The following is a 20,718-nucleotide window of genomic DNA, read 5'->3' as shown; positions in this document are numbered from 1 at the left end:
TGATGTAATTCTGTGTATCTTTTACTTCAGCAACCTTCTAAGTTTTACAGAAATCTGCTGTTAGATTTATGTTGACATCAGTTTCTGTGGGAGGACCGTCAGGGGCTCCTCCGTGAGCTGTGCAGAGGTTCTAGAAGAGGGGCGTGCTCTCCCTGCCCCCGATAGATGTAGAGAAAGATCATTTCAATCAAGACTTGTCTGTTTGTGCTGTCTTGTGTTCCCAAGCTGAGCTAGATGGAAAGAGAAGTGAGGCCCCCCTCTCCAGCTTGTCAGTGGTTCTCTGCAATTCGGGGGTAGAGGAGACCCTCCCTCCGCCCCACTGCTGCTTTTGTAGCAACACCCGATTTCTTTCCTTTGCAACACACATCCCGATGTGGAATTAAAAATAGTAATAAGAAACTTTGGTTTTTGTGAACTAAAATGTAAGTCCCATGGGGTGCAGGTCTTACTTGTCGTGTTGTCTGTCGTGTCCTCATACCTTCCAGGCCGGTGTGTGGCACGTGCCGGGCACCCCAGGTTTCACCAAGCGATGGCAGTCGGGGCAGGTGAGGGCAAGTGCCGTGAGTGCCGCGTGTCTCCCTGCCCCCTCGATGGCTCCAGATTCAGGAATGGGGGCTTTGGAGGGGTCTCTGCTCTTTAGAGAGATCACACAGGATGCCAGGACAGTGTGTCCTGGTCCTGCCGCTCCGTGACTGTGCACACCTCCTCATTCACTGCTCAGAGCTGTAGGGGCCCAGTTCTCCAGCATTCAGGCTGGAAGGAGAGGGCCAATGATCTTTGAGGCAGACATGGATGCCCCATTCCTAGCTGGGGAGCTGAGGAGGCTTGGTCGGGGCCAGATGGAGCTGGAGGAGGACAGAGTGCCTAAATAGTCTGCACTCAGTTCTCCTTATCTTCTCTTCTCAGGACAGGGCCGTGCGCCCTGCTCCCCCACCACGTGCGGCCAGCACCCACTGGGCATGAGCTGTTTCATGCTCAGTACTCTAGAGGGCAGCCCCAGGTCCATGGCTCAGCCGCCTGGCAGAGCTGCCTGGAAGCCCACAGCTGCTTCTCCCTGACCACGGGGCCTGGGGTGTGGATGACAGCCTCCAATTAAAATTTGGAGAGCTAAGCTTCTTTGCCTCTTTAAAAAGTATGTATGCTAATTGTAAGCCACCTTGGAAACAAAGATATAATAAAGAAAACTAAGTCACTGTAATCTTACCTTTCAGATATGTAATTATTAACATTTTCCTGAGTGTGAATGCCCTCCCTGTTACATATCTGTGTATATACACATATATGTATATATAGACACACATACTGTATGCATCTGTGTACACAGATGTACACAGATAAATACAAATATACGTGAGAACTGTACTGTGCATAAGGCTGTGTAGTTTGCTTTTTCATTTACTATCAGATAAATTTAAGAAAACTACAGACTGGGATTTGGGTTGCAAAGGAAAAAAATACAGTGCTGCCACTGACAGTGATGACAGTGACTGAGGCACTTAGGAATCCATGTCCCATTACATATTCTTCCGAAACAGCGTTTTAATGATTGTAGATTGTATAGATAAACTTTTTGAAAAAGCAAGCTCTGTTGCTTACTGCTGGGCATTCAGTTTGCTAGTCATTTCCAGTTAAAGTCAACAATTTTTGGAATATATATGTATATTCTTAAAGCTCTGTCTGTGATTAGTGCCATAGGGTAAAATTCTAAAATCCTAAAGTTTTGGAATTCTGGAGTTTCAAGATTAAAGGGCTTGCACGTTAAGGCCTTTGTGCATTTCCAGCCCCTGTTTTCGGCTGTTGGCATCGTGGACGGTCTTGGGCAGGTGTGGTGTCCTTGGCGTCACTAGGGGATGGTGGGAAAGGGGCTTTGGGAGCAGTGAGAAGGGGGGTCGCATTCCAGTCCTGCCGAGGACAGCCCGCTGAGAGGCCTTCAACTAATGGCTCAGCTCCTCTGAGCCTGTGTTTTCTCATTGAGAAAGCAGGACGCTGCCTCCTGGGGCGGGTGTGAGGGCTCCCTTCAGAGTGCCTGGCACCCGTGGAACCCAGAGCGCTCCTGGGAAGCAGGGGCTCCCTCTTCCCTGCTCCCCTGCATCCTCCCCGCCGGCCCTGTGCTGAGGAGGTTGCTGGGACCCAGCCCACAGCAGCGGCCCTCCTCCCCAAGTCCTCCTCTTTACTCCTGGCTGCGAAGCACCCCAGGTCTGCCCCCTCTGTGTGGAGGGGAGTGGGCGGGCCCGGCCCACGTTGGGAGGCGGCGCAAGAGGTCTTGTTTAACAATTTGCACCACACACACGACGTACCCCGTGGTGTCTGATTCAGACTTTTGCATCACTCTTGGCACCGCGTCTGTCTTGGGAAGGGATGGATGGCTTCCTTCTCCTGATGTGTGTCTGCCCCCAGCTGTCTGTTTAGGCTGTAGGGAGGGAAAGGGAGACTCAGGGCGAGGGTGCTGAAGCCTGCATCCCTCCCCGTGTTCTGCGTCCCTTCCACCCAGTGCTTGGAGCTGTTCATAGCACCTTAAACGAGATGGGTGTGAGCAGCATCCCAGCTGCCCACCCCAGTGGGACTCTGGCACATGGGGGAATTTGGGGGCAGAACAATAATGGCAAACACTGATGCAGTGCCTATTATGTGCCGAGCATCATTCTTTACATAATGTACATGTATTAACGCATTTGATATAGGTAGGTGCTGTTTTTTTGTGTGCTTGTTTTGGTAGGTACTGTTATTATCCCCTTTAGGTAAGGAAACTGAGACACCAAGGGATTAAAAACTTCCCCAAGTTTACACACTGAGTAAGTGGTGGAGCTTGTGAGAATCCCTTGGGACCTGGGCCTCGTCCCTTCCCTTCTGGTCCTCAGATCTGCCTTGCTGGGGACCAGTGCCTCAGGCCCCGGTCTCTCTTTCCCTCCTTCTCCCTGGCTCACCTAAGCTTAGGGTGCTTCCTACTCCCGGGTCTTCTCATGCAGACCCATGATGGAAGATTTGGCAAGGGAGGTAAGGCAGACCATCCTCTTCCATCCAGGTCGGACAAAGAGAGGCTTGGAACAGTATTTTGGGAGAGTTCCCACAGTTCCCTCATTGCCACCATCATCCTAGTGATGGGTAGTGGCCTCGTGGCCTGGTCCCTGGCCCCCACCACACTTGGTAGGTAGGTGGGCTGCCTGTTGCATTGCAGTCTAGCACATGCAACAATGACCCTTTTCAACAGTGCAGGGGAATTTCAGATGCAAACTGTAGGGGGCCAAAGCAAGTCACAATATCCTTTCTAAGCTTAGCATGGGCTTAAAATATTGTACGATCCCTTTCAGGCATTCCTTGTCTCAGGGCCTATGGCTTTTGGTTTGGGGAAGAAAGACCCTTCCTTCAGATGTGGGCCCTCAGGGCTGTGGTCCTGGGCCCTTTGGCCTCCACTGCTCTTGTCCAGGCCAGAGCGGGAGGACCTTTCTCGTGTGACTCTCTTGGCTTCAGGTTGAACCTGCCATGTACCGTTGCTGGTGGCGCCTGGCAGCACCCTAGGAATCCTGTTTGCTCTCCCTGTCTCTTCTCTGGCTTGCTGCTTGGGCACCTCCCCTCCTGTTCTTTACTTAGCCCTGTGCTCCAGATTAGCACATGCTTGGTTTCCTCTCTCCAGGCTTCGGTACCCCACAGCTGTCCACAAAGCCTCTTTGGCTCTTCATGGCTCTGCCCCCAAGATGTCAGCCAGCCTGTCGCCTGACCAGGTTGAAGGTCTTGCTTTCATGGCTTGGGCTGGTTTTTATATCCATTCAGGGATTTCTGATAAATATATACCTGATGTCAATTACCAGTCTTCATGGGAAATTCTAATTATGTTTCTCTTAGAAAAAAAATTTTTTAATTGAAGTAGTCAATTACAATGTGTCAATTTTCTGGTGCACAGCACAGTGTCCCAGTCATGCATATACATACATATATTTATTTTCATATTCTTTTTCATTAAAGGTTATTACAAGATATTGAATATAGTTCCCTGTGCTATACAGAAGAAACTTTTTAAAAAAATCTATTTTTATATATAGTGGCTGACATTTGCAAATCTCAAACTCCCAAATTTATCCCTTCCACCCCCTCTCCCTGGTAACTGTAAGATTGTTTACTATGTCTGTGAGTCTGTTTCTGTTTTGTAGATGAGTTCATAGTGTCCTTTTTTTTTCTTTTTAAATTTTTTCTTAGATTCCACATATGAGTGATATCATATGGTATTTTTCTTTCTTTCTGGCTTCACTTAGAATGACCATCTCTAGATCCATCCATGTTGCTGCAAATGGCATTTTTCTTTTTTTATAGCTGAGTAGTACTCCATTGTATAAATATACTACAATTTCTTTACCAGTTGTCTGTCAATGGACATTTAGGTTGCTTCCATGTTTCTTGAATTTAAAAATACTGTTCTTTCCGCTTTACTTATTTTGCTGATTTGAATCCAGTTTTACAGATGAGGAAACCCTTTTCAGAAGGTGGGTTGGCTTGCCTAACACGAGCTGCGAAGTGCAGAACTGGGATGCAGGTTGTGTGCGATTCCCAAGGCCAGATTTGTTTTACTAGGTCAGTCCAGCTCCAGCTGAGGGATTTTGTGGAAGCCTGGAGATGGAATGCAAACCCAGGCTTTCTGGCTACAAATTCTCTTTTGCCTAATGCCCCACACTCTTAATTAAATGTCTAAGGAGAGAGAGCAAGCAGACCCTGCAGTGCGTGCTGAGTTCAGGAGGGGCCGAGGGGCATCCTCACTTACCATAGCAGTGGTTGGTTAGAGCACGGAGCTGGTTCCCAGGCGGGGCGGTGGTCACTGGGCTGCAGGCAGAAACCCAGCCTGCAGTCTCGCTGGTGGCTTGTACACATCGGGGGGAGTTGTTATATCGAGGTGTTCCAGCCTCAACTCAGAGGTGACGGAGAGGGCCCCTCTGGGGGCAGCTGTGCTGCTGGTTTGCAGTGGCGAGTGTCTTTCTGATAGCAAAGCCCTCTTAGAAGTGTTATTTCACAGATGCTTGCAGTGGCTCTGTGAGCGAGGGGGCCAGGCAGCTGTGACAACTGCTAACTCACGAATGTGGAATGGACTCAGGAAGGTAATGGCCTCTCCAAGCCTACGCAACTGGAAATTGATAAATTCCAGACCCAGGCCCAAGTCTCTCCTGATTGTTGCGGCTGAGTAAATTTTGCAACTTTAAATCTTTCTCTCTGGGCTTCAGTTCCTATGTGCCTGTAGAGGGCGATAGAGGTCTTTCTGTTTTGGCTGCTCTGAGAACTTTTGCTCTTGAACCCTTTGAATTTAACAGTCTCACAGCGCATTATCTCACAAGGTTATAAGCATTTTCTGTGTGTCTGCCTCCCCTCATGCCCCCACCTCCATCCCCTAGTCTGAGTTCCTTCAGGCTGGGACTCTTCTATTTGGTACTGACATCTAGCACAATGTGTGGCCCATAGTAGGAGCTTGATAAATGCTTGTTGAATTGAATACATGCAAATGAAATTGGCCAGTGCCTCCTCCTCTTCACAGGCATGGGAAAGGATAACCTTTTCCCTTGGTCCATCCAAATGAATGAAGTTGAAGGTGGCAAAATTCAGGACCTGTGCAGTGTCCTTAGATGGCCACCAGGTGGCAGTGTGACCTCATGATGACCTTGCCTCCTGCCAGCTCCTTCGGAGACTCGATCTGGGCTCCTGTTTGGGGATTGCCTTTGCAAAGGACCTTTGCATTTGGTGCTCTGAGACTGATAAGTCTTGGCCTCACCTCATCTCTAAAAGCTGTGTGATATTGTGCAAAAGGCTTGGACTTTGGGATCCACCAGGCTTGAATTCCAACCCCGGCTCTGCCTTTCCCCAGGAACCGAGTCTGGGACACACTACTTCCTGAGCCTCAGTTTCCTCATCCTGTAAAATGCTGTGTAATTAGAAAAGGGCCAGCGTTTCGTGGACTGGAGCAAAACTGAAAGTTAGTTTTCTTTTTTTTTTCCCCACAAAAAATATACATTATTCTTTAAATTGTTTAAATTAGATTAGATTGAACACCGTGATATTGATGATAGTTGATCTTATTTGATCTACAAGAAACAATTCTGTATAATTCAGACTGTTTCATTTATACATGTATATTACATATAACTTTTCAAACCCAGAATCATTTTAAAGATTATTAATGATCAGTCTGCATTATTAATGTTTCCTGCTTGACAGAATTCTATTTTGTCATCATACAGCACTTTATTTAGGCTTTCTCTATTGAAGATCACTTTGTTGCTTCCACATTTTCACCATTAAAACACACACATTTTCACCATCAAAAACAGCATAGTAAAGGACACAGTTGCATATGCCTCCTTATCATGGATTACCTCATATAAGGTAAACCCTAAAAGTAGAATTCTTAGGTTGAATGGTATGCACGTCTTTCAGTTCACTAGGAGTGACCACAGTGGTTGAACCAATACTGAATGCTAGTTTTCTTGTTTGAAAATTCCTGTGTTTGCTTTTCTGTGCCCTCTGTCATCTGGCACCATCCTGGCAAGCTGATCTTTCTTATCAAGCTTCATGCACTTCCCAGCAGGTCTCTTAGCGCTCCTGCTGTGTCACTCACCCACCCCAGCTTCGCTCTGTCTCAGTCACTCAGGCCCGTTTCCCACCGTTTTCCCTGCCTGGGTGCCTCCCTTCTGCCTGTTCATTTCCTCCCCTGCCGGACTGTCTCCCTCACAGCCCAGCCCTCTGAATGTCCAAAGCAGTTGAAGTCTGTACTTACAGGTCTAATCTTGACTTCCCACGAAGATAGCTACTCTGTCAGGGTCCTTGTCTTGATTATTTTGGCATCTATGCCTGGCGCTTAGTAGACAGTCTACAGCAAAAACGACAGCTAACGTTACTGAGCACATGCGGGCACTCTGCTCGATGCTTTGCAGAGTTATTTCACTTAATCCTTAGCAACAAAGCTATCCCCATTTTACAAAGGGATGTATCAGGATGTCTTTGGCTCTGAGCAATAAAAGAGTCCCACTAAAAGCAGTTTAAACAGTAAGGAAAGTCTGTTTTTACCAAGAAGTCATGAGGGATGCTTGGTGATGTCAACAAGGTAGCTGCCACCTCTCCTGGTTGCTTCCTTCAGTGCGTTGGTTTATCCCGTTTGGCTGGTCTCTCTCGTGTTACCAAGTGACTGCCGTGGTGCCAGGCACCGCATTCAGGAGGGGTGATGTGCGCTCCTTGTGTTCCCTTTAAGAGGCCTCTCGGCAGATTCCCCCAAAGTTTACTAAGGGTCAGGTCTTAGTAAAAGGGCCTGGGATTAATGAGATGGACTCAGACTAGTCAAGATTCGGCCCCCGAGGCAGGTGAGGGATCCAGGCTCCCTTTATACCCTGGCCACCTGCTCCACGGAAGAAGAGGGGAGAGGAATGAGGCTTATGAGTTAAGTAACTTGCTCAAAGTTGCATATCTAGTGAGAACCAGGATTTAAACCACATCTGGCTGACACCCGAGGCCACCTGTTGGTTGAAAGGACATTGCATGGAATTTGGTGTACTGGGTTTGAGGGATCCTGGAGTTACCTTATCTTACCGATCTGGAGTCTCCCCTCTTTCTAGGCCCCTTTCCTTTGTTGTTTGGGTTTTTCTCAGTCCGTCTGTCTCCCCAGGCCTCCTTTACTCCCTGTCTACCCGTGCTTGACTCTGCCCGCCATCTGGAATTGACTTTGTACTCTTAGCTGTGGAAGGGCGCAGCTGGGCAAAATGGTCAAGGGTGATCTCAGTGTAGCTGTCAAGGCCCTGTGAGGGGTCATCTGAGAGGTTTCTTTTAGAGCAGCAGCTAAGGGAGCTGCAGAGCTCTGCGTCAGGACTTAGGAGAAGGAGGCTCGGGGAGGGCGCTGGGGCGCTGGTGGTGGACCAGCTGTAGGCGGCGTGGATGGTGCGACAGGCGGGGTGGACCGGGCTTGGGGTAGGCCCCCAGTGCTCCCTGCAGCCCCCGAGCAGTTTCTCAGGAGGCGTTGGTCTTGCAGATGCTTCAGGACTGTCCCAAGGCCCGCCGCGAGGTGGAGCTGCACTGGCGGGCCTCCCAGTGCCCGCACATTGTGCGCATCGTGGACGTGTATGAGAACCTGTATGCGGGGAGGAAGTGCCTGCTGATTGTCATGGAGTGGTGAGCAGCCTTCCTCTTTGTTCCTGGCCCAACCTGATCCCACCCCTGCTTAGGCCCCTGACCTTCTAAGGATGGCCAGATGGGGACTCAAGCCTAAAATGTAAACGCTTGACTTCTTTTGGTGGGAGCGTGATGGTGGTGTGTGCACCAGATGTGACTGTGGCTTTGTTTCAGTTTGGATGGTGGAGAGCTCTTTAGCCGAATCCAGGACCGAGGAGACCAAGCCTTCACAGAAAGAGGTAGAAAGGGTCTGTTGTGGGAACCAGGCTTTGGCAGGCAGTGCAGCAGGGTGTCTGAAGGGGGCCTCGGGCAGCCGCTGCTCTCCTGAGAGGTGCTGAGGCCTGCTGCTCCTCCAGCTCGTGCTGAGTTCCTGGGGTGGGGGGTGGATGCAGGGAGCCTGGGGCTGTGTCGGGGGCCTGGGGTATTGGGTTTTCAGACCTAATGACACATCTTGTGGCTTTTCTTCCCTCTCTTTCCTGCTCTCTTCTCTGCAGAGGCGTCAGAAATCATGAAGAGCATCGGTGAGGCCATCCAGTATTTACACTCGATCAACATCGCCCATCGGGATGTCAAGGTACCCGCTGTGCTTACTGCCCCCCTGCCGCCCCCCAGCTCAGGTGTCCTGGAGGCCATGGGGGTCAGGGTCACGGCGACCTCAGGAAGATTCCCATAGTCGTCCTGCATCCTTGAGCCTGGGTGAGGGCAGAGTGGGACAGAGTGCTACCCTCTGCCCTGCAGGGCCCTGCCTTCTCTGGGCAGACCCCCAACCCGGTCTGTAAGCCTCCTGAGGCCACACTCAGCCCCGTGGTCCTCCTGAGTCAGGCCCTCTCAGTCACACCTTTGGTCTCTGAGTCCCTGTGGTGTTTACTGCTGGGTCTCTGTGTGAGTCTCTCATCTCCAAGCACCCTGTACGCTCTCGGGAGGCTGGGTCCTCGTGGCGTGCAGATCATAGGGGCTGGACAGATGGTTGTAGAACAGAGGAAGGAAGGGAGGGAGGAATCTTTACCCTTTGGGTTTCTGGTAGCCCCGCCAGGTTCAGCAGGGCTGTTACTTATGTCTCTCTTTCTGTAGCCTGAGAATCTCTTGTACACCTCCAAAAGGCCCAACGCCATTCTGAAGCTGACTGATTTTGGCTTTGCCAAGGAAACCACCAGCCACAACTCCCTGACCACTCCTTGTTACACGCCATACTACGTGGGTAAGTCCAGAGAAGGCCCGGGGAGCTTGTCTTTCCCCAGAGCTTTGTCAGCCCCCACTTTGGAGGTCTCAGGGCCACTGGTCCTAAGAGGGTCGTGTTCTCCAGCCCTTTCTAACACTGGTCCTGATGTGACCTGAGCCGAAGTGGGGCTTGTTGGAGCTCAGCTGGGGTTGAAGCAGTGTAGGAAGTTACCTGCCTGAGTTTGTGGGTAGGACTTTGCACACACGTGCGCTTTTCCTGAGATGAGCCCGCCGCTCCCATCAGACTCCCGATGGAGTCTGGGACGCAGATTTGATCAGGAGTCCCAGCTGATAGGTACGGAGTAAACTCTGAAAATGTGTTTGTCAAATTAAATGGCAGCCTGAAAGGCTCTTGCAGTTCAAGAATTGTTTCCCATTGAGATTCCAACCCCTAGGGCTCCTCTTGCAGGAGGGTCTTCTGCTCCCCTCCATCCAGGCCAGCGCCTGGACTGTGACCGTTTCCCCTCCCAGCCCAGCTCTGGTCCCATCATGATGGACTGAAGGGCTGGATGGGGAGCCCCATCCACAGAGGAACTGGGGCAGATCGCCGGGTTCCCAGGGCTGGACCCACCCATGTTGACCTTTGGTTTGCAGCTCCAGAAGTGCTGGGCCCAGAGAAGTATGACAAGTCTTGTGACATGTGGTCCTTGGGTGTCATCATGTACATCCTGTGAGTGTACGGGTAGGAGCCTTGGGGGAGCGGGGCTGGGCTGGGCTAGGGCAGGGAGTGGAAGGAGGCCTTCATCTCTCTGGGACAAGAGGAAGAGGCAAAGATTAGTATTCCCCTTCTGGATGGGAGATGCCCTGGGAATCCCCTGCATGTCCCCTCCTCTCAGTGTTCCATGGATTCTGACAGCTAAGTGCTGTAAACTAGCTAATGGGCAGGAAAACGTGTGGTTAGATACTTGGTGTGTTGGATTCCGGAGCCCTGTCCTTGACTTTGTATATTGTCCCTGAATCAGTGAGTTACAATTTCTGTGTGACTTTACAAGAAGAAGCCTGTGTCTCACTCTGTTCCTGGTGCAGGGCTTCTAAATAACACCCTCTCTGCCCCTCTCTTCCCGCTTCCTGTCGGCCCAGGCTGTGTGGGTACCCCCCGTTTTATTCCAACCATGGCCTTGCCATCTCTCCTGGTATGAAGAGTCGCATCCGAATGGGCCAGTATGAATTTCCCAACCCGGAGTGGTCAGAAGTATCAGAGGAAGGTAAAGAGCTAACGTGTGTGTGTGCATGTGCGTGTGTGCTTGTGTGCGTGTGTGTGTGGGACATCTGTCTCACGTGGGTGGTGTGGTTGTGGGTCTGCACCTGGCCCACACCTGCTGGACGTGTCCTGCCTGTGTAAAGGGCTTGCAGCAAAGCTAGGGGTGTGGGGTGTTCAGGGCTCTCGGGTGGTGGAGCCGTTTTGGTCCTCAGGGCCAGCTCCTCAGCAGCCCCCTCTGAGTCTGGTTTCCCCCTGCAAACCGTGGGAAGAGCAGGAGGAAAGGGGCCCCTGAGCCGTCTCTGTCCCCTGCCCGCACCCTGCTTCCCCCACAGTGAAGATGCTCATCCGGAACCTGCTAAAGACAGAGCCCACCCAGAGGATGACCATCACTGAGTTCATGAACCACCCCTGGATCATGGTGAGCCGGGCGGGCTGGAGGGGCCCGGGTTCACGGGGACAGTCCCTCGGGACTCCGCCCTGTCCCAGGTTTTCACTCGGCCCTTCTCTCTCCCCTCAGCAATCAACGAAGGTCCCTCAAACCCCACTGCACACCAGCCGGGTCCTGAAGGAGGACAAGGAGCGATGGGAGGACGTGAAGGTGAGGGGACACTGGTCAAGAGGGGCTCGGGGGCCCACAGGGAGCGTCAGTGTGGAGGTGGTGCTGGCGCCGAGGGCCGGTTCCGCGCCCTCTCACCCCAGGGCACGTCTGTTACAGCGGGAGCAGCAGCTCTGAGCGCTTCCCTGACCACGCTGTGGGCAGAGGATGCTTTGTTGGGTTTAACTTGGCCGTGGCTGTTTCCTCCAAGCCCTCTACTCCCTGGGTCTCTAAAGGGACTTGAAAGGCCACCTGGTACCATCTCCTCACTTCATGTATGAGGAGACTGAGGCCCAGAGAAGGGGGTGACCCGTCGTGGGTCGTGCAGCTGGTGACTGGTGGCGCGGACGAGAACCCCGGTGCCCTGCCTTCCCGTGGGGTCGTTGGAGGGCTCTCTGGGAGCGGCACTGACCCAGCCCTGGGCCCGAGCCAGCCCACCCTCTGTCCCTGCCCCTGCTCTGTCACCCTTGTCCCACCCCTGCTATGTCTCTCACTTCTCACGGCTTTGCTGGTGCACCCCCCACCCCTCCAGGAGGAGATGACCAGTGCCTTGGCCACGATGCGGGTTGACTACGAGCAGATCAAGATAAAAAAGATCGAAGATGCGTCCAACCCTCTGCTTCTGAAGAGGCGGAAGAAGGCTCGGGCCCTGGAGGCCGCGGCCCTTGCTCACTGAGCCGCTGAGCCCGCCCAGCTCTACTGGAGGACAAGCAATAACTCTCGACCCGAATATATTTTTTAAACGAAGAGACACAGAACTGTCCACTTCCGCCTCCCCTCCTCCTCGGCTGTGTGGAGCCTGGACCTCGTCAGAGGCTGAGTTCTGGCCGCCCCCGCGAGGGAGCCGCTGGGAGGCCAGGAGGGCATGGAGAGAAGGAGCAAGATGCTCTTGGACCTGGGCTCCTTCTGCGATTTTATCAGTAATTTGACTTGGAATTTTTATGAAACCTCTTTTATTGTTCTTCCCCTCACTCTCGCTGCTCCTCTCCCCCAGACCCCTGCCTCTCTGGATCTTGCAAGGGTTTGGGGTTTGTTCAAGGGTGTTTGTGGAGACCGTGATGGGGAGCGTCCCTGTGTTGTCCCATCTGCCCTTTCCGATTTCCCACTACAGCCCGGTCCCCAATGGCTGAGGCATCCTGGGAGCTGCAGGCCACGGAGAGCTGGGGCCAGGCGGCCGCCCCTCCTCTGCTGAGCTCTCGGACACCACCAGTGTGCCCGGCAGATGGGAGTGAGTGTGGGTGTGTGTGTGTGCGTGTGCCCGTGCGCGTGTGCCTGGGTCAGGGCCTGGGCTTGTGCATTTGAGGGGCCAGGGGCAGGCGGGGCTGCGGAGGGGGGCCCCCCGTGGCTCAGGAACCCTCTCCCTCCTCGGGCCTGCTCTGCCCGCATCGGGCCTTCCGAAGTGCCTGGGAAGCCTGTCCAGATCCTGAGCCAGGCCGTCGCGCCCGCCTCTGTGAGCTGGTTCCGGGGGGGTGGAGAGGAGTGACTTAGCCCCCCCCCAGCCATCCGGAAGACTGGAGCCCCGCCCCGGGACCCGGCTCCCCTCTCAGTGCTGGGCCGGGTCCTCTGCGGCGCTGATATACCGAGTCACCTCTCTGCTTCCCCTTCCTGCCATTATTAACCCATCTTCTTTATTTTCTGACATTTTAGCCATTTCTCAGCAGGCCCCCTCTCAGCCCTCGGGGGTGAGCCTGGGCGGTTTATGAATGACACAGAGCTACTGCCTTTCCGGGCCTCCCGGGGTCCGGGGGCGTCGGCCAGCGAGCCCTGTGGTCGAAGGCAGCACCGCTTATGTGGCCCTGCTGTAAACTCTGCCATGTGGCCCTGAGGGTGGGGGGGGGTCTTCGCACCAAAGATGTCCCAACTCTGCCCCTTCCCCATCAGCCACCGTGCCCCCACCCCAAACAACTCAGCATCGCGTGTCCAGGCCAGTGAGGGGGTGGGGTGGGGAGCCCCCACGTATGCATGAGGAGCAGTGTGAGGAGAGGCCCTCTGTGCCATGGTCCCTTGGGGCAGGGGTGGCACTAATATTTCAGCTTTCATCTCCCTCAGGGGCAGGGTTTGGGGGTCGGGGGTGCCCAGGGTCTTCTCTGGGCAGGGAGGAGGGCTCTGAGGACCTGCAGTACCTCCCTGACTCTGACGGTGTGTCCAGCACTCAGATTGTTGTAAACTGTTGTTTTGTATGAGCAAAATTGTCTTTACTAAACAGATTTAATAGTTGAAATGTTTTCTTTCTCTTCCTTCATGGGGCTCAGCCCCTTGACTCCCCCACCTCTCTTATCCCCATGCGTGGAGATCCGTGTTGTGAGTGGGGAGGGCAGGGTCCTGGGGTCCTGGGAGAGGAGAGGAGGGCCTCCCGGATGAGAGGGAGCCAGCGCCTGCCCCGTCGAGGGCCTGGCCGGGGTGTGATGTGTCTGGTGTGGGTTTTTGAAGAGCAGGGCCGGTGACACCCACGGCTGGAGAGCCTTTGCCCATCTGCCAGGTACTGAATCAAGGGCCAGGCGCCGGCACCCTCAGCCTTGGGGGCCGGCTGGCGTGGGGGTCCATGAAGAAGTTGGTGGTGTTGGTGAATTGGTTCAAATTCTGGGAAAGAGACCAGAGGAGCAAGTTGCTGTAGTTCCTGAAAGTACCAGGAGGGGGTGATAGGGGTCAGGCAGAAACCAGAATACTCTTCGTTGGACCTGGAAGGGGCCCCAGGGCTCATGTGACTGATTCCCCTCAACTGACAGATGGGAAGACTGAGGCCCAGGGGTGGGCTATTTGGGGTCATGCAGTGAATTGGTTTGCCATAGAGTCTAAGGTGGAAATTGCTCTACCGACCCCACTGCTCTTCCTCCCAGTCAGATGGAAAATGGCCATAGACAGTTTGACCTGCGTTTTCTCACGTGCTCCTCAGAGCTGTCAGGGGAGGAAGGCAGGGAGGGACTGTTATCCCTGTTTTATGAGGAAACCCACTGAGGGTCAGGGCATGTGCTGGGGGTCACAGCTGACTGGTTTGGACTGGAACTCGGGATCCCGAAGGCCTGGGGTCGTCCTCAGACCCAGCCTCGCAGCTGGAGGGGAGGCCCACCCTTCCCCCTAGGCATCTGAGGGTCATGTCTCCACTCCTCAGGCTCACGGGAGAGGCAGGCGTCCCTGGTGGCCCCCTGAATGGGTTGCTGTGGTTGGCTCCTCTCTTGAAACTCTACCCATCACTCTAGAAACCACTGCTCAAATGAAACAGCATGAGGTTTTGCTTTCAGAGAAATCCAGTCATGTCTGTGCATATGTAGGTCTCAGAGGTGCTAAGCACCTGGGGGACGAGGGAATGAGGGGAGCTAGGGTGGGAATTGGGATGTGGGTGGGGGGAAGGGCACTGTCAGCACTCTGCTGTCTTTGGAGACCTTTCTGTTGCTGTGTAATACATTTTGTGGCTTAAGCCAGCACAACCTTACTAAGTTACAGTTCTGAAGTCAGAAGTCTGACATGGTCTCACTGGTCTAAAATCAAGGTCTCAGCAGAGCTGTGTTCCTTTTTAGAGGTTTAGGAGATGCTGTGGGTTTCACTTTCCAGCTTCTAGAGGCTTTGGCCCGTGGCCTCCTTCTCCATCTGCAAGACCAGCAACATCGCATCTCTCTGGCCCTTCCGTCGTCTCCTCTCTGACCTATGCAGGAGGGAGTCTCCACTTTTAAGGACTTATGTGGTTAGATTGGGCCTACCCAGGTGATCCCGAGGTCCTGCACTGTAACCTCATCTGCAGAGCCCCTTTGCCGTGTCAGGGTAAGGTGTTCAGGTCCAGGGATTGGGATGCGGGCATTTGTGGGGCCACTGCTCCACCACAGAGGCCTGTCTGGCAGCCTTCTCGTCCTCTTGCCCTGCATCTTAATTAACACTTGTGTTGTGTTTCCTCCTCCATCTGGGTCAGCCCAGCTCATGATACTGGGGTTCAGGGAAGGTGGCTGGGGTGAAGGGCAGGAGGGGTCTTGGTGGGGGGGGGAGGCAGCTTCTGCTCCACTGAGTGGAGCTGTTGCCTTTTCTATGGAACGGGGGTGGCCGTCCGCGGCCCCGCAGCTGTTGTGAGGAGTGCAGTGAGATGCCTCAGGTGCCCGGTGGCCTTTATCACTACGTCTGTCCCCCTCTCGGGGGCTGCTTTCCCAAGAAGGCCCAGGGAACCTGAGGCTTGGAGCGGGCTTGGTGGTCTTGGCTCCTGTCCTCAGCCTGAGGGCGTGTCCTGTGCCTGGGGGTGAGGAGGCAGTTGGGTTGGTAAACAATAACAGAAAATTTGGGGTTTTCCTTTGACTGCGCTGGAGACAGGAAGTGCGGAGGGCTGTGAATGATGAGTGAGTAGAGTAGGCTGGGCTGGCTCAGGGTGTGAAGGAAATTCAGTTCTTCAAGGGAGGAGGGTGGAGTTGGTGAGGCTGGAGAGAGTGGCTGTCTCACCTGCCCTATGAATGTAAACAGACCTGCTGGGCGCGCTGCAGGTGGGCCCGAGGGGGCTGGACTGGGCCCGGGGGACAGGCTCTGTGCTCTCTGCCCGGGAAGTACAGCTCCTCCCTGGCTGTGTCTCTTGAAGCCCAAGTTTGGGGGCCCCAGCCACCCCAGGGGGAGCCTGGCTGAGTTTGGGAGTAGCTACTCTTTGGAAGGGACACCAGGCTCTACTCTGAGGGGCCTTTTGGTGACATCCTCTTCTTTCCCCTGCACTCAGTTGGACCAGTGTGGAGACCAGCATACTAAATCACGCGATACCCAGGCACTTACTTGACTCACTGTGCTTTGGGAAAAAAACTAAGACCTAGTTCCTGCCCGGTTCCTAGTCAGTCAGAGACAAAACCCACGTGCAACCGTCAGAGGCCTCCCTTTTGCTGCATCCACTACCCGGACGCATGCTTTGTGGTCTGAATCAATCCATTCAAAAGTGCTCCAGGAAAGGGTGTGCCATCCAAACCCAGGTGGCTCAGGGCAGCCTCTTAGGGCCCTCTGGGTTTTGAGACTGGAGGAGATCCTGGATCCTGGGTCCTCGTCTGGATGAAGCCCTCAGTCCATGCCTTGCCCTCCGCCCCTGGGCCGTGAGGCTGAAACATGGCCATGCCAGGACTCTGAGAGGAGGGAAGCACTCCCGGGGGGGCGGGGGACAGGGACAGGGTCCTCCCCTAAACAGGCCACCTGTCGCAGGGTCAATGCCTCGGCCTCCTGGGCCTGAGCTGCGCGTGGGGAAGACCCCCAGCCTCCCTCCGGGAACAGAGACGCCATGCTCCGACTCAGTGCATCTCAGGCACCTGCCATGTGTGATGCCCAGCACTTGGGACCTCGGGGAGACACAGATGAGTCAGAAGTGGGTCTGGCCTTCCTGGGGCTCAGGCTAGAGGCGTCGGTGGGTTTGGACGTGACAGAAGGCAGGGAATGTCAGCACTTTTGTGAAACGGACAGAGCAGGTGGCTGCGGTGTCGGGGGTAGGTCTATTCTGGCAAAGGCTTAGGAGCCCTTTGAGCTGGCAGATCTGCCAAATTTGATGGTAGAAAAAGAGGGAACAGCATGGTGGAGATGTTCCCACTAGAGTTCCACTCTGGTTTCTACTGAGTCAGAGTCAGCCCTTCCTTTCTCTGAGCCTAGGCCCACCCCTTCTGTCTTCTCGTCTGCGATGCCGTCTGCTCATCGCTTCAGCCTGGCCTTTGGCCGTCGGTCCTCTGAGCGGGAATCCTGACTGACCCCCTCGATGGGGGGTGTCCTTAGTGTTTTCTGTCCGTTTTTTCTCTTCGGCCCCTTCAACCCGGAGTCCCCTCCTTTACCATCCATGCTTGTTTACCCCAAATCGAAATTTGGGAACATAGCCCGACAGGGATTTCCCCATATATTCTTTTTTTTTTAAAGTAAGGTGTAGTTGATTTATATTATGTAAGTTTCAGGTGTACAACATAGTGATTACAATTTTTAAATATTCCATTTATAGTAACTATATGATATAGGCCGCATTCTCTGTGCTGTACAATGTATCCTTGTAGCTTACTTATTTTACACATAGTAGTTTGTACCTCTCACTCCCCTCCCTTTCCCCTCCTCTCCCCATCCCCTCCTAGTCTTAAGGTCATTAATTTTTTTTTTTTGAGAGTTATGGTTTATTCGGGGCACTTTCTGAGGACTTCCCACCCCGGAGGCAGCCTCTCAGATTGCTGGAAGGGACTGCTCTGAAGAGGTAGACTGATAAATAACTAAAATTTGCAGATTATGCAACAATGAACATGTACAGCTTTTCCTAAAATTTTCTAGTGTTTTCTTTTTCCTGGTATTTAAGTAAAATGGTCATTAATTTTTAAAGAATCCTTACAAGGTGTTATATCTTAAACTTAGACCATTTTTTAGTTACACATTTTACACGTCATTATACAGAAGGATCACGTTACATGAGATTGGGGAGGTTCTCGAAAAGTGGGGTGAATGGCTGTCAAGGCCTCCTTACTCCTCTCCCCTCTGAGTGTCTCTGAAAAGCCGAGTTCTCTGCAGGCCTTTCTAATCCCTGTTCACCACGATCCCTGCACCACACGTCAGTATACTAAGCCTGAAGCCCTTGAGAGCGTCCCTGTAACAAATACAGCTTTTAGTGTACCTAAGCTTCCACACTTTTTATTTTTCACACACCAACCTCTCCAGCCTGAGGTTGCCTTGAAAAGTCCATCCATCCTCTGGAGGAAGTAATTATTGTTGCTCTGAAGGAAAGTTACTACCCAGAGCCTCTGTCCAGGAGGTCTTGGCTGTCAAGGCTGCAGGATCTCAGGTGGGGCTGCTAGTGGGTAGCTAATCCTCGGAGCCAGGAACCTGCACTTGGTAAATCATTTTTAGGGGCCAGGCTGCCATGCAAATACATTCATTTGCATAGCTTTCTTGCTCTAAAGGACAGTGAAGTTTCCGACCCCATTCAACACCCCTGCCAGGATTTGCAAGTGAAATACTGGGACTGGCTTTCCCCCTTTGCTATCCCCCTCCTTTCACGATTCCTCTCCTCCCCTGGGTTTTGTTTCTGCCCCTCAGGCTCTGTGTGACCAAATACTGCTCTTGACCTCTCTGATCCTAGGGGAGCAGCGTTTGCGGGCCCTGAGATGCAAAGTACTGCAAAGGTCATGCAAATGAGCCCACAGTCTGAGTGGCTCTGGCCCAAGGCCAGGCCAGTAGCTAGCTCAGGCCACTGCTGTCTGGAACCATGTGAAACGTGACCTTGTTCCTCAGTTCAGGCAGCTGCTGGTTCTTGTTCCTCAAATAGAGCTTCCTGAGGGCTCTGAGGCCTCAAGGTTCACCCTCTGATATGGAGACCTGTGGTTCTGAATTGACCGATCAGGGGTTTATTTTTCCAAGAAATCACAATCTCATCTGACTCTGAGACCAAAACCTTGGTTAGTTGTGACTGGTGCAGGGAGATCTGGTTTTTGCTGTGAGACCTAGAGGGGGGCGATGGTTTTCTGGCACTCAGCTGTCTCCTTTTCTGGTCAGAAACCCGTCTTACGGAAATGGTCCTCATACTGAGACTCTAACCCTACCTCTCACCCCACCCACTCACCCACAGAGGGGACAAGGGCAGGAGGGAAGGCGACAAGGGCTAGCCCTTCTCTGAGCCAGTCTGCAAGGAAGAGGAAGAGGTAGACCAGAAACCCAGTCTCACCTGCCTATTCCAGGTTCTGAGGATGGTGGCCAGCCCAGCCCAGGTGTGCAGTGTGTGCTGGGTGAATGGATGCATCTAACGGACAATTAATGCAAGCAATTCTAGTCTTTCCAACATCAAAGAAATTATATACACATGTAATCATATACACATACAGAATGAAATGTGGAAGTTTAACTTCAAGACCTCTCCTCAGTCAACTGTGCCAACTCCCTCTTCAGAATAATTACTTTTAACAGCTTGATTTGATTTTTTTATTTTGGAGTTTTTTTTGGGGGGGGGAAGGTAATTAGGTTTATTTATTTATTTACTTTTTTTAGATAAGGTACTGGGGATTGAACCCAGGGCCTTATGCATGCTGAGCATGTGCTCTACCACTGAGCAATACTTTCCCCCTTGATTTGATTTTGATTTTGATTTTATCCAGCTTTGCCAAAAGACTCTAATTATCTAGCTACATACATATATGCTCAAAAACACACGTGAGAAATTTCTTTAAAGGATATGACAAGTATAAATGGTATCAGTAGGCAGATTGTTCAACAACTTGATTTTTAAAAAAATTGTGGTAAAATGCCTGTAACATAATACCTACCATCTCCACCATTTTTAAGTGTAAAGTTAAGTAGCATTATATTTACACTGTTGTGCAACCAAGCTCCAGAACTTCAAACCTGTTAATCAACATGCTTTTTTTGAATTAGCATCTGTTAGTGGTTGTCTGACTGAACTCAGAACTGTCACATTCATTTTTAACAGCTGCAGAGTATCCCATAGTGTGGATGTGCCATAATTTATCTGCTATTGGTGGATGTCTCATTTCTATTCATGTTGCAAACATCTAATACAGTATCTTTGTGTACATGTGTAATGATTTCTGTAGGGTATGTTCCTAGAAGTGGAATGCTTAAAGGCCACGCACATTGTAGGGTTTGGTAAGCACTGCCAAAGAGACAGTATCAATTTATGAATGGACAAACTTTGTACATTGCTTTCTGAATGAGAGGCCCACGAAGGGATTTGCTGTCAGCTGTGGGGCAATCTGGGGACAGAGTAAGTCAGCTGAGAAAAAGAGCATGTTCGAAGCACTTCCCCAAACTGATAGATGCGTACCCTTGGCTACACTCTGGGCGACTGGAAAAGTCGGGTCTGGAGAGGGCAAGGGAATTCCTTCAACCTCCCGCCTATTCAGCAGCTCTGCTCACTCAGTTTCGGTTATTTGCATAAATTTTGGATGTATAGGCAGAATGGCTCAAAGACAATACTGAGGTTCAGCCTAACCCAGCCTCTGACTGGTGTTTGATCTGACCCACTGCTCAGACTTGGAAACCAGTGGCCCTGGTGGGAACACCGAGGAGATGACAGCGTACAAATGACTTTGACATACGAAAGACGGGTGGGTGCTGTAAGGGAGGCCTGGGGTGCTGTGGGGGGTTACCTCTTCCCACAGGAGGAATAGCCCCTCTGATTAGGGGGACCGGGGAGAGAAAGGCACATGCTGGGAGGCTCTGACTCGGGGTCCTAGGTGTTGTGGGGGTCACAGGAGATGTGCAAGGATTTTTTTCTTACGATACAGGAGCTCAACCACATTTCCCCCAAAACCCTTTTTGGGACACTGATTGTGTCCAGCCCTCTGCTGTTGACTGAGTTTGAGATCAGGCTTGTGACATGGCGGGTAACAGCCCAGCTGCACACTGCACAGGAGACAGCTTTGGAGTTACACTCAACTGGGTTCACACTATGGACAAGTGACTTGACCTCTCTGAGCCTCAGTTTATCAGCGAGTACAATGGGGATAATAACTGTGGCACCCCACTATTATTAATTAAATATTACTATTTAGAATACTTAATTATAAGACTGTGTCCACAGGCCTCCAATTACAGCATAATCATCCAAGGGCCCTGGCTGCTTGCTATGAAATCCACTGTTGCATCTGCACTGAGACCA

At 52.2% G+C, this 20,718-nt stretch overlaps 1 protein-coding gene across 1 annotated transcript in view; it reads left to right on the top strand.

Annotated features, from left to right (window-relative positions):
- The window catches only part of MAPKAPK2 (MAPK activated protein kinase 2), a 45,425-nt gene extending 32,060 nt beyond the window's left edge, over positions 1 to 13,365 (top strand). Inside the window, exons 2-10 of the mRNA XM_072948328.1 lie at positions 7,991 to 8,130; positions 8,305 to 8,369; positions 8,625 to 8,704; positions 9,202 to 9,328; positions 9,943 to 10,018; positions 10,429 to 10,553; positions 10,882 to 10,967; positions 11,067 to 11,147; positions 11,677 to 13,365. Coding sequence (XP_072804429.1) covers positions 7,991 to 8,130; positions 8,305 to 8,369; positions 8,625 to 8,704; positions 9,202 to 9,328; positions 9,943 to 10,018; positions 10,429 to 10,553; positions 10,882 to 10,967; positions 11,067 to 11,147; positions 11,677 to 11,820 — 924 coding nt within the window. The 3' untranslated portion in view covers positions 11,821 to 13,365. The remainder of the gene's footprint in view (positions 1 to 7,990; positions 8,131 to 8,304; positions 8,370 to 8,624; positions 8,705 to 9,201; positions 9,329 to 9,942; positions 10,019 to 10,428; positions 10,554 to 10,881; positions 10,968 to 11,066; positions 11,148 to 11,676) is intronic.
- The last annotated feature ends 7,353 nt before the right edge of the window (positions 13,366 to 20,718 follow it).

This window comes from Vicugna pacos, chromosome 23, assembly GCF_048564905.1.
Source record: "Vicugna pacos chromosome 23, VicPac4, whole genome shotgun sequence".
Taxonomy (NCBI): Eukaryota; Metazoa; Chordata; class Mammalia; order Artiodactyla; family Camelidae; genus Vicugna; species Vicugna pacos.
This window is presented reverse-complemented; position numbering and strand designations above follow the sequence as displayed.